The sequence below is a fragment of the Typopeltis vanoorti genome, chromosome 1, assembly GCF_054136105.1.
Source record: "Typopeltis vanoorti isolate ZY-2024b chromosome 1, IOZ_Tvanoo_1.0, whole genome shotgun sequence".
In the NCBI taxonomy this organism is placed as follows: domain Eukaryota; kingdom Metazoa; phylum Arthropoda; class Arachnida; order Uropygi; family Thelyphonidae; genus Typopeltis; species Typopeltis vanoorti.
In genome coordinates, this window is record NC_143549.1 from 113,962,675 (window position 1) to 113,976,482 (window position 13,808).

A 13,808-nucleotide genomic window follows, 5' to 3' on the forward strand; every position below is an offset into this window, starting at 1 on the left:
TACTTGAGGATAACCTTGGATAGAACTCTGTCATATAAACAACATATGATTAATATCGCTGCTAAAGTATATACTAGAAATAATACAGTTCAGAAGCTCTGTAGTACTACGTGGGACTCAAGTGCCACAACTCTACAGTGCACTGCTTTGGGACTGGTCTACAGCGCAGCTGAGTATGGTGTCCCTGTCTGGCTTAATAGCCACCACATCAACAAATTAGATGTTTAACTTAATTACACTATGCATTTAATAACGGGCTGCATCAGAAGCACACTCTTACTATATTTCTCCTCCAGAATTGCGAAGACAGGAAGCTCTGCTTCATGAATATAAAAGAATCCTAAATAACCAAAATCTCCCAATACATAAGTTTATTCTAGATGCTTTATCTGATAAATTAAAATCCAGAAGACCCACCATTAAAACTGCCTGTAATCTTCTCAGTCGTAATGCCAGCTTGATGAATAAGTGAGATGCACTGTGGACTCAAGCAGTATCACCTGAAGTCTAGCTACATAAATATTCTTCAAAAACCATCTGGATTTGACCTGCCCACGAATATATGGAAGACTGCTAACAGGATCTGTACAGGTCATGGTGTATGCGGAGACTTACTATTAAAATGGTGAAAGATATCGAATCCCCATTGCCTTTGTGGAGCCGAGACCCAAACCATTCATCATACAGTTCAGGAATGTGAGTTAATGGCATATCCAGGTGAACTAAAGGACATGTTTTTGTCTTATCCCCAGAGGTGATCAATTGGATTAAAAATCTAATTGTAAAAATATGACTAATTTTTTGATTGATGCTTGTCATATATTTAATACCTGTATTTTATCTGCTTGTTTATGTTGTTTTACTTCTTATTTGTAATTTTATATATTGTATCTTATCTATATTCATATGAATTTTATTTTATTTCTTTTTAACCATGTGTATATGCTATATGATAAATAAATAAATGGACTATTGTGCTCAGATCTGGTCACCTGGTTTTCAATGTGATGTGGAGAAATTGGAGAGGGTCCAGAGGCGAGTGACTAAGACAATATCAGGACTTTGGAATGCTGGCTATGGAGAGGTTGAAGAAGTGTGGATTGCAGAGTTTGGTGGATAGGAGGAAGAGAGGTGATATGATAGAGATGTTTAAGTTAGTGAGAGGATTTTATCAGATTAAACCAGAGTAGATTATAAAAAGAACAGAAAGTGAGAGGGGAAGAACCAGAGGTCATTCCTGGAAGTTATGCAAAAGTGTGGTGAAGAAGGGTGTGAAGAGTAGATTTTTTACATGGAGAATTGTCAGTGAATGGAATGCATTAGCAGAATATATGTTGTCAATTGAATAAATCTCCCACAATGAGTCTGTCGACTCCGTGGAGGGTGTAATAATAATAATCAAGAGGTTCAAACGTGCTGGGGGGGGGTCTTCTGCCACAATGCAAAAGGCATTCAGAATGACCATGAACTGTTAACAAATGAGAATTATGGGCATGTGCTGGAGAAAGTGTTGCGGTCTCTGAAACATAATCAATGCTGAACAGCTGTAAAACTTGGGATACTGAGGCGGTCACTGCATAGAAAATCCTTAAGGAACTGGGTGCCTTTTCGTACATTCAGGTGGACCAATGTTTAAACAGCAACAGATTATGCTGCACAATAGGAATACTGTGCACGAATGCTGGCCAATATCTGTGAAGATTCATCCTTCCTCCATAATGTCTGGGTCTCAGACAAAGTACATTTCCATCTAAGCAATCATGTAAACTGATGAACTTACATTCTGAGACTGGAATTTGTCCAAGAGGAACATCTTCACAGCAAGGAGGTCACCACATGGTGAGCAGTTTCTGGCCATGACATTCTCCTGATCTTACATTGCTTGATGCTTTCTTTCTTGATATGTCGCATGCAGGCATATATATGTTGCATTACTCCTAAAAAATACTGACTATTCACTATAGTGCCCTCAAAAACAAATTTGTAGTGGATAATTCCACCATTATCAAAAAAATAACGACCATTGTCTTGACATGTGATTTTTGCAACCAGACTTTCTTTTGCCAGGGAGAAGACGCTCCACACTATTCCATGTTCCGGCACCTCGTGTCTGGATCAAAAACTGAAAACATCAGCTTTCATCACTGGTGACAATTGTTTGCAACACATCATGATCAACTGTGGATGAACTTTTGACAACATGCAACCCAGTGCTCTCTCTCTCTCTGTTCATGTGTCAACATGAGTGGCACACACCTTGAACAAATCTTCCTCTTGTGCAATTCTCTTTCTAAGATAAAAGTATCCTTTCCTTACTGATACCAAGCTGTATAAGCAAGTAGCTTAGTGCTTATTCGCCTGTCATGGGCAACAATTTCCCTAGCTTTCACCACATTTTCATTTGTCTGTGCAGAAACTGGCCATCCACAGTGTGGTTCATCTTTCTCCCTCTCTTTAAATGTTGGAAACCAGCAGAACACCCGTGCATGGCTCAGACAGTCATCACCATAATTTTTTTTTTTTTTTTTTTAGGTCTTGATACGCTTCTGTAGCAGTTTTTCCTAATTTGCAATAAAATTTTTATCCCAGCTCTTTGCTCCATGATGCAACTTCTAACATGCTCCACTCACACTGTTACTTCAACAGCTGCCACACAAAAAGTGCTGTGTCACTAGAGTGTGTCATTGCTGAACACACTCTAGCAATCAAAACTAAAACTATAAAAATGTTTGTTACTTTTATTCAAAGGGCTGCCCTTTAAAAAATCAATCTCATTACTTAACGGGCACATTGCATTTACATATCAAAAATACTTTATTATCATTAGGAAAGGAATTAAAGCTTTTCCTAATGAATCATGAGTAAATAATATTATATTCAGCTGTAGTATTTTTATTTTATATTTATGGATAAAGAATTAATTTTTTAAATACAGAATGAGCTGTTAACCAAAACACTTCTTAGGTGTTCATTAAAATCCTGATTAACGAAATATTGTATAAGGATTTTCTGAACACTAGATTTCATGTCACTCCTGATATAATAACAAAAAGTTTATTAGGTAATGGAGCTACCCATATCTCCAACCAGAGGCGAAGTTAAATGATAACATAAAATGTTTAATTTATGCTGAAAGAGTCATTTAAAATACATATCTGGTTGTATATTTTTAGAAGGTGGAGATGACAAAATATGTGGAGCCAAACTTGACTGAGCTGAGAACATGTGGTAAGAGAATGGTGCTGATAATGAAGCATAAATAAAATCAGTAAACAAAGGGAATAATGAATCAAATGAATTACAGATTCTGAAAACAAAAAAGTTTAAGACCAAAAAGGAACAGAAACTAGCAAAATATACACAGGACCAGCAATATGACGATAGCAATGGCCTTTTCGTGAGAAACATCAGACGATAAACTGTGCAAAACTGACTATAAAAAAAGAAATACTATATATTGTATCATATTTTTTAATTTACAGTTTTAAGAGAACAGTATCAACTTCTGCCAGCTGTCAATCATTAGGTCATAGTTTGATTAGGAAGCTGCTTTATTCATACCAGCAACCACTTTTTAATCCTCTTAAGTTAACTAATGAAGACTACCTGTTCATTATTTATGCTGCCTCCTTGTTTGTAACTGGAAGTAACCAATTATAAAGCTGATTAACACCCAAAGTTTTGGGGTTATTTTGGATTTTAATGATAAAGACTGCATACATTTAGTTCATTATGAATATTTCAGATAAATGACATTAAGTCCATGTAGCCCTGTAGATATGGCATTTATATCCACAGTGCTAGGTTGTATGAAGCATACTTAAAAAACAGTTAGAGGTTAGATTCTTGGTGTCAATTAGAGGAACTCTTTCCTAAGTCTTTTTTTTTTCCCAATCAGTTCCCAAATTTGTTGATCTCTGGCATTGGCAAGTAGGGTTTTTCCTTCTGGAAACTTGGGATTTTAATCCTTCAACTCAAAAATTCGACTTTCTTATATGTCTCCCATTATTCTTTGAATTTTCTTTTGGTGTTGTCATTTAGCACACTGTATGTGTAATTTCTGCCAATCCTTTGTGTTTTGTTATCAATATACAAATAAACAAAAACACAAAAGAACTGTCATTTCCTTTGTGTTTTATTTCCTTAGGGTATTCTCCCCTTAAATTTTTCCCTCATTTTACTATAGATAATTTCATCCATCTTTAAAGCTGATTCACAACATGAATTTGATTCAGCTTTTGTCAATACATTTTCTAGTTTCAATACAAAACACTAATAAATTGTATCCAGCACTTCAAATTTCATCCAGCATTACTCCCAGTGGCTGTTTTTGAGCTGATTTCAAATAGCCAAGTTGTGTAAACATTACACATAGATAGACTCCCCCACCTCCTCCTCCAAGATGTGGTGGCTGTCTTTCACATCTACTTGCCATGCAGATATTACGTTATTGTTCTAGATAGATAAAGTTAAAAATATACACGTGTTCAGCAAAAGAAAAATTGCTAAGAATGGACTGTGACTTCATTTACTAGGGTATTTAGTTAACCATTGTGAAGATTTTGAGCGTTTAAAATAGTGAGCATAAAACAGCATTGGTTCTAGAGAACTTAAGCAAGAGCTTTTCTATAGTTTATTATAGTGGTATTTGCAATAATGTGCATTTACTATAATAAGGATAACAATTTCTCAAATTTTTGGTAATGAAATATAGTAGTGCTGTGTGGTGCAGTAATGCTTCAGCAATTCTCTTTGAGTAAGCACTCAAATTTGAAATAATATCTACGTAAAAGACTGGTCTTCAATCAGAAGATTCTGTGGTCAGTGTCAACTCAGTGCTATGCTAAACCAGACTTTTTATTTTTTATTTATTTTTTTTTTTAAATAGAGAATTTAGGACTGATATTCTTGTAGTTCTCTTCTCAATGTAATGTTGCAAAGTATGAGAGAACTGCAAGGAACCTGGATGGTGAGTAGCTAGCATATCTGCTCAGAAACTAACATGCTGCATTCAAATCCCACTATGAGCAGAGATGTTTGTGATAGTCTTTGTTTATGAGATCAATTTCATTGCTTGGTGTGATATCACTACTCTGCTTAATGGAGACCTGAAGTAGCCTGAAAAAGTTCCATATTTGGTCTCTAGACCAAGGTTTCAAAGATTATGTGAAATATAACAAAAAAAAAAAGTGCAACAATTTTTTTTATAGTATAAGGATGATATGTGTCAAAGTTCAGAGAGTTGCTACATTTGTAGACTTATAATAAACTTTTATGATGTTTTCCTCAGATCTTGTTGGTATTAAATTTAAAACGTTAATGGAATTATTTTGCTCAAGCTCAATAGCAAAGTGTAATCAATTGCACTTACACAGCTTATTAATGCATATAAATATGCAACACTCTCTGAAGATCTAAACAGATAGATTAATTAGTTGGAACAGATTTTCTTAAACTGTTTTATCCCCAACAATTCCCTTTAGAAATAGTAAGCATTGCCAACCCTCAGTATAAAATAAATGTTCCTCACAGCAAAATTTTAAAATTCCTATACATATGCAATTCATATAAAACATGAAATAGGTACTGTATTTGTCGTCATATAAGATGCACTTTTTTTCTTCGAAAATAGGTCTGAAAAACAGGGTGGGTCTTATACGTCGATATTCAGTTTTTTTTTTTTTTATTACTTTCATTTCTGGAAATTTTCTCTGTTCCGAGTTAAGCGATTTCTTTCTTTTTTGCTTCCTTGCGTTGTGTGAGAGCATTCCAGTTATGTAGAGTTCAGTGGATGCCCATGCGCTGTCATAGATGATCACAGCTGTGTTCCTGTTTGTTTAAACTTTCCAATTGTTGTCGCGGTTGTTGTAAATGTTGATAATTTTCTGCCGTTAAATTTTCTCTAAATTTCTTGGCAAATTATGGCTGAAAAAATGTCAGCATTGCTACAATATTGCGTACAAGCTACGTGTGGTTGCATATGCTAAAGAAAATGGAAACAGGACTGCAGAGAGGCATTTCGGGCTACCCCCAACTGAGAAAATGATAGAACTTGATGGAATCAGGAAGAGGATCTAAAAAAAAAAAAGCAACTCACAATAAACATAATCTATGAAGTGGAACTGCAAAATGGCCAGAATTTGAGACAGAACTGATGGATTTTAGACCACAGAAAAGCGGGACTTTCAGTGTCTACAAATTGAATTTCATCGATCTGTCATTAACGAAGGAAACAAGAAAATTTTGAACTTGCGCAAATAGGAAACATAGATGCTGACTTTTGATGTGCCTTCAAACAAAACTGTAGATTCCAAGGGCACAAAAAGTGTAACTGTTAAAACTTCTGGGCATGAAAAAACTCACTACATGGTTGTTTTATCCTGCTGTGCTGATGGGATAAAATTGCTGCCACTATTGATTTTTAAAAGAAAGACGCTACACAAAGAAAAAACTGCTTAAAGGAGTGTTTGTACATGTTCACGCAAAAGGCTGGATGGATGGAGGAGGAATAAAGTTATGGATAGATAAAATTTGGTCTAGGCACCCTGTATGACTGTTGAAGAAGCCTGCCCTGTTAGTATGGGATCAGTTTCGTTCTCACAGAACAGAAGATGTTAAAAACTCAGTTAGCTGTAATTCCAGGAGGTCTAACTAGTCAGCTTCAACCTTTAGATGTCTGTATTAATAAACCATTTAAGGGATTTATGAAAAGAGAAGTAGAACAGCTGGATGCAGTCTTCAGATTTTGAGGTCACACCATCAGGAAGAAGGAAGAGGCCTAGTATTTCGCAAGTTTGTGAGTGGGTCAAAGCTTCATGGGATGCTGCAAAAACTGAGACAGTGGTTAAATCATTTAAGAAGTGTGGCATTAGTAATGCACTGGATGGTACAGGGGACAATTTGTTGTATGAGAACTCAGGATTCTGATTTAGAAGAGGTTTCAAGTGTCTCTTCATTTAGCTCTGGAGATGAATTTCTGGGTTTTGACGAAGAAGATTAAAAGATGGGACACTTTCCTAGTTAGATTAGGTATTTGTTGAAAGTAGACCTACTTATTATTTTATATTTGAAATACTGTAAATTGATTATAATATTCAATGAGAAAGTTTTTTTCCTAAAAAATGTGTACAAAAAAGGGGGTGCATCTTATACGCTGGCAAATATGGTATTTAAATATTCTTCATTAGTCACATAAAACTATTAAACCTAAAATCCAGAGAAAAACAAGCAGATCAGGAACTTCTTCAGCATTGCAATGTGGTTTATCACTTCTCTTGTCAACCAAACTGTGACTATCTATACTGAGTTTGCCATTAGATCCCTATGTTCTTGCCTATATGAACACTTATTATGAATGCCAAATCCCTATCCCTGACAATCTTCATTAAAAAAAAAAATACATACTAACCAAAATTCCAAACAAGCAACTACAGAAATAGCTGCCAATACTATTGAATTATAACCACATTCTCTAATTTGGGAAAGTGAGTGCGCTTGACTTTCAGGAAAATGAAATCAAATGAAGAATATCAAAATCCACAGCAATAAAAACACACCACAATGCCATTAATGTTCCTCAACCCTATATCATCACAGAGGTTTGACAGCTCCACTATGTAATAATACATACAAAACTCTCAGCCAATCAGAACACTATAAGCTATCCAATGCAGACTATATATACAGCACCCTCACTAAAATCTTGCTACATTCTGAAGACAGCCAATCCCTGCCCTGAAACTGTCTTTCACCCTGTAAAAATGTTAATTATTAACATTACTTTTAATGTGTACACACTTATATTTTTAGGTTTCTATATCTTTCAAAAAAAAAAAGTTAATTTCTACTCCAGTTTTATTCCTAAGAAAATTTTATCCTATTTTCTATATTCTTTTTAATGAATGTCTTGTGATTTTTAGTATTTTTTTTTATCTAGTATTATTTTCATATTCTGTTTTGCATTCCCTATTTATTCCATTGTTATATTACATTTTGATCTCAAGCTTCTTTTCTTTTTTATTCTACAATTTTAGCATTCTTATTCTATGATCTTTACATAATTTTAAATTTCATAATTCTACTGATTTTCTCCTTGAAACAACTGAAAATTAATATATTTCCAATGATTCTATTGATTTTGAAATCACTACTACAAAAGCAGGCAAACATCATTACGCATATGTTATTATTCACATTAATTATTTTATTATTATTCAGGCCTCCATGGAGTCAAGAGACTCATCATGGGAGGTCCTTCTTAGGAAACACAAAGTCTATCATACCACTCCTTGAACTCATTGACCATTCTTGCTCTTACCATTCTATCTGGCAATGCATTCCACGGTTCAACCACCTTCCATGCAAAGAAACCACTCCTCACCCTCTTGCTCAGCTTCCTTCTGTATCTTCCAGGGATGGGTCCCTTGTCATCACTCCTTCCAGCTGTTCCACCAAGTGAAAGATATAGAAATGAGGTGGACTCCTCAGTGTCCACCTTGTAACTGCCTTTCAACAGTTACAAAGTCTCAATCATATCACCTCTCCTTCTTCTATCCATCAAACTCTGCAGTCCACATTCCTTCAGCCGATCCTCATAACTAACATTGTACAGTCCTGAAACCATCTTTGTTATCTGCCTCTGTACCCTTTCCACAGTTAATTTATCCTCTTCAAATCCTGGGGACCAAACTACAATAGTTTAAGTGTGGTCTGATCAATCTTATACGACGGAATGATAACTCTTTTATCTCTGCAGGTCAGCGTCCTTCTCAGTATTGCAGCAATCCTCTGTGTTACCTTCACCACCTTTGCAATATGCTCCCTGAATTTCAGTTTTCTATCAATCATCACCCCAAGATCTATTGTCTCCCCTACTTCCTCCATTACAGCTCCTCCAATTGTGTATGCAGCCTCCCATTGATGTATCCCAAACTTCAAGACTTTACATTTTGCTGCATTAAATCAACATCCCAATTCATTTGCCCATCTGTCTAGTTTATTCAAATCCTCTTGCAGGGCTGCCACATCTGAGTAAAGCATTAAGTAATGCAAAAATATCTTTCAGTAATTTAATTTTAAACTAACTGTAACCAAAAAAGAGTTCTTTATGGCAGGGAGCTCCATAAAAAAAAAAAAAAAAAAGCTTGATCATTTCTATGGAAAAAAAAATTATGCTTGTTTCTTTGGATCTTTTCTGAGAAGGATGTACAACATGTCACTGTAAAGTGGGATGGTTAAATTTTCACAACACAGATCAGTGGTATATGAACAAAAAAAACAAACAAAAGACTCACATGCATGCTTACTGGTCATAGTGTGACTGTTGCAACTGTTTAAAAAACAAGCTGTACATATTTTTATCTGGACTAACCCTTTCCTTCATGCTAATCTGGACTAAAATGGGAGTTAAAATTCTCAATGATAAAAGACCAAATAAACAACTTACAGTATTAAATATCTAAAATTCACTTAAACAAATTTACATATGCATTTATATATGAATTTCAGGTGTAAAATCATTTCATACTTAGTAAAAAAGAAAGGAATAAGGTGGCCCAAATGTAGAGCATCTGATGATGGTCCACGTCCAGTATACAAAAAGAATGGTTTTTGTTGTTCATATCTTGACAATATCTGATGAAAGTCTCTGTAATACAATATACTATGTTACATTTACATTATGTCAATGTTTCAGTTTGTACTTACAAGAATAAATTTCAAAAATGAACAAAACAATGTTACTTTGTCCTAATAAGACAAATTAAAATTCTGTGAAATATATTTAAATAAGAAATTCAAAGACCTAAAAATAGAAAATGAAAGCAACTAAAGCCATTAAAGTTGGAATAACATTTGTGAACTGCACATAGTTCCTGGTTATTTCTCTGTTCTGAACTAAAATCAAAGTTTCCTGAGAGGGAAAAAAAAGAAGAAAAAGAAAAAAAAAAAAGAAGAGAAAAAAAGCAAGAAAAAAAAACTGCAATTTCTAGACAAATTTAATAGTCTCTTGTACAAGAGACAGTTAACTCACCCAGATCATGATGTAGTGTTGATTTCTAATTCCATGGAGCAACATTCACAAAATGACTGTTATTCTCAAGTTTTCTAGCATGTAAGAATGCCAAATGGGATGATGAGCTTCATTATTTTTTCATTTTGTTTGCTGGACTAATGTTTTCAGTCTTCCATTAAAAAAACTTATCAGTATTGAAACATTCATTTACCAATTCCTTTTAAATCTGTATCCCTTATCTAAGATGATTCTCCAAGACATGCCAAGGCTGTACAGGAGAAGATTCAAGCATATCATAATTAGGGTTTCAGTGAAATCTATATCTTCCTTTTTTATGTTACAACTCAAAATAGTTTAAGCAAATTATCAGCATATCCACATACAAACTGATTTTTAATTGCCAGAAAATAGAAAACCCACAGGAAACTTTTAAATGACCTCCAATCATTCTAAATATTTATGTCCCCCTCCCTCATCCCAACTTTTATCAGAACAAGAGCAAATGAATTTTATCCAAACTACATGTGTAACAGTCTCCTGATGCTTATAGCAATTTTCTGATTGTTCTGAAAGTCAGTGTTCAAGCGATGGCTCATGTCCTGTATCATATTTTTATTTTTTCACTCTCCTGTCCTGTATCATATTTTTATTTTTTCACTATCCTGCTGCTTAGAAATTAGCCATATTCACACCAATTTATAAGGATGACAAATCTTTACCATCAGTTAACCATATAATTTCTCTCATTTCAATTCTTTCTGAAGCAATGGAGAAAATCATCATGACTAACATGACTGCTAATATAGATTCTGCCACTGTCAACCAACAAGCGATCTTGCTTTTGTTACCTATCTAAAAATTTTTGTCAACTGTAAGTGGTTGCTCTTGATATATCTACATTTCACTGTTTGTACAAAGGCTACTAAGTGGGCTCCCCTATCATATGGTCCGTTTCTGTAACTGGATTATGTGTGATGTCAGATGTATCATTATCTTGACCTTTCTTTAACTAATGCTAGGGTTCCACAAGGTACTGTTCTTTCACCTACTCTCTTTCATCGATATATATATATATATATATATATATATATATATTTTTTTTTTCTTGAATTTATAAAGAGAGAAAAATGATTATATCTCCTTCTGAAATGCAATATAATTTCTTTATATACTGCTCTGTCAATAGCGTGATCTGATTCTTAGCCTTTTATCGCATATTTCATATCATAACATAGTATTGTACTGCAGTTAATGAATATTATTATTATGTGACACCTCCGAGGAATCCAAGGACTCATCGAGGGAGGGCACTCTGCAACTCTCCCTCTCTCATTTGATCCACTACACAGAAACATTACTATCATCATCTACACACAATGCCATCTATTGCTCACCACCACCACTATTAGCATTTTTTGTCTATAAATTGCGTGTATTCTCAAGGCTTATTTGCTTGTAATTGTGGGATAAAAAACTCGAGTTTTTCATCCCACAATCGAAAAAAAAAACGTATAAAGATTCCTCTTGTCAAGACGAGAATTGAACTTATGCCTTTTCCAACCAAAGGTTGCAATATGCCATCATTCATCCTATTTTGCTAAAGAGACAATTTATGTTCACAAGTACACTTCATCTGTAAATGCAGCATAAACTGCATCTAAATCAACATCGCTACTGACATTTTTTAGTTTGTAATTCTTATTATTTTAGTTTATAAACATATACAAATATGTTCGTAAGTACACTTCATCTGTTAATGCAGTACAAATTGTGTGTACATCAAAAAAGTCTCTACTGATATTTTTTAGTTTATATTGTGCTGCTATGAACATTTTAAAATATGGATGAAAACATGAAGATGTATTCCCATTAATATTAGTAACATTTTATTTATTCATTTTATTATTATTTTTTTTTTTGCAGGTAGTACTTCTACTGAACTGTTATACCATTCCCAATGCCTCTCAAAGTGATGTGCATTTTTATGGTTCCAGAAAGTCACAAAAAGTGACATTTATTGGAATTCAGAAAAAAATGTTTATCAAGTCAGACAATAAAATAGTGGTGGGTGCAGTTCAAACATGGATGGATGGATGGATGCTGGCATATTAGCAACTAAGGCCATGTCAGTGGTTAAAATATAATATAAAACCATAGTATAAAAATCAAGTATGCATTCTGAAAAATATTAGTAGTATATAATGCAAAATTAATAAAGCAATTTCACTTTACAATGAATGAATATATACATCTATACATGAACATAAAAGTTAATATTTGGAAGAAATTTAAAAACATAATATGTTAGAGCAGGGTTATCCAACTTTAGGTAATCCGAGGGCCACATCACAATGCATATCTAGTAATTTGGTGAGCAGCAGTGACACAACCTCGAAAGCTGAACAAATGAACGACAATAATTGTGCACTAATCGTGCGCTCACTTTCCCCTTTTGAGCGCCGGGAGCACGCAAGTTGGAACAAAACAGTGTAAAAACACTTCTTTGACACATCTAATATTTGAAAAACAAGGGAGTATATAGTGATGTAAAAACACCAAATAAAATTACCGACAGAATTAAAATATCTAATACGCATTCCATTCAAATTGTTATTTTATTTTTTCGCTTGTGAAAATCAAACCTGACAGGCGGGCCACACAAAATCACACTGCAGGCCGCAAGCAGTGCTTTGAACAGCCCTGTATTAGAGAATCAGATAACAATCCGATTTGCTGGCCAAGTTGGCCGAGTGGTTAGCATAGCTGCTCTCCAACTAACAAAGCTATGGGTTTGAATCCTGCCATGGACATGTTTGTGATTGTCTTTAGGTGGGAGATGAATTTCATCACCCAGTGTGAGACCACCAACCTGCTTACTAGAGGGCTTGGAAGAAGTTCGACGTTTAGTCTCTGGAGCAGGGTTCCCAGCCTATGTAAATAAATAAATATATGTATATATAAAATTAGAAAAAGAAATCTTTAGCCTATAACCTTTCATGAGTGGGAGCAACATGAAAAAAAAAAAAAATCTGAAAATTAGAAAAAATTAGAAAAAGAAATCTTTAGCCTATAACCTTTCATGAGTGGGAGCAACATGAAAAAAAAAAGGGCTCAGGAAGAAGTGTTAATATGATTCCAGTGGGATCCAATTATATTCACTAAGAAGACAGGGTAGACTCTACTAGACTCTGATTCTGAACCATCTGTGCAGAGTATTCGCTGTGTAATTACAAGAGCTGCTGATAGATGGAGAGGGGAATGTTTGTTCTAATTTGCACACCAAAAAAAAATGCATGATGGAATGCAGTTATACTAAGATGGTAATGTATCCAGAGGTATTCATGGAATGTTGTCTATAGCAATATATAGAGCTTATATTAATTCTTTTTATATGCAGTTCAGAAGTTTGTATGGCAGTCTATCATGTGTTATATAAGCTTTCCCGACACAGACAAAAAATGCTCGTCCACAACAGATGATCTGACATGGATTTTATTTTGTTATATACTGCAGTTGTCATCATCCAATGATTTCAGTAGTGATTCTGATTGTCTGATGATGGAGAATCCACTGATGAAGCATACTGTTTCAGGCACAGGCAGAAGCATAAACTTGGGAACTAATGGTAGCATCTTTATAGGATAAGTGCTCAGAAGAGACAGAGAAAAGAATATTGGTCTGCAACCCAGGAAGTGAAAGACAGGGTGTGACCAGTTTATTTTTTCAGGACTAGTTTTTTGTTGAGTACAAGTCATAAGACTTTGTCTGTCCCAACTGAGATTATTGTTGGTTCCAG

At 34.5% G+C, this 13,808-nt stretch overlaps 1 protein-coding gene across 1 annotated transcript in view; it reads right to left on the reverse strand.

Moving 5' to 3' along the window:
* Positions 1-13,808, reverse strand: part of TrpRS (Tryptophanyl-tRNA synthetase) — a 166,753-nt gene that overhangs the window by 139,411 nt on the left and 13,534 nt on the right. The window contains exon 3 of the mRNA XM_090392909.1: positions 9,527-9,646. Coding sequence (XP_090249035.1) covers positions 9,527-9,646 — 120 coding nt within the window. The remainder of the gene's footprint in view (positions 1-9,526; positions 9,647-13,808) is intronic.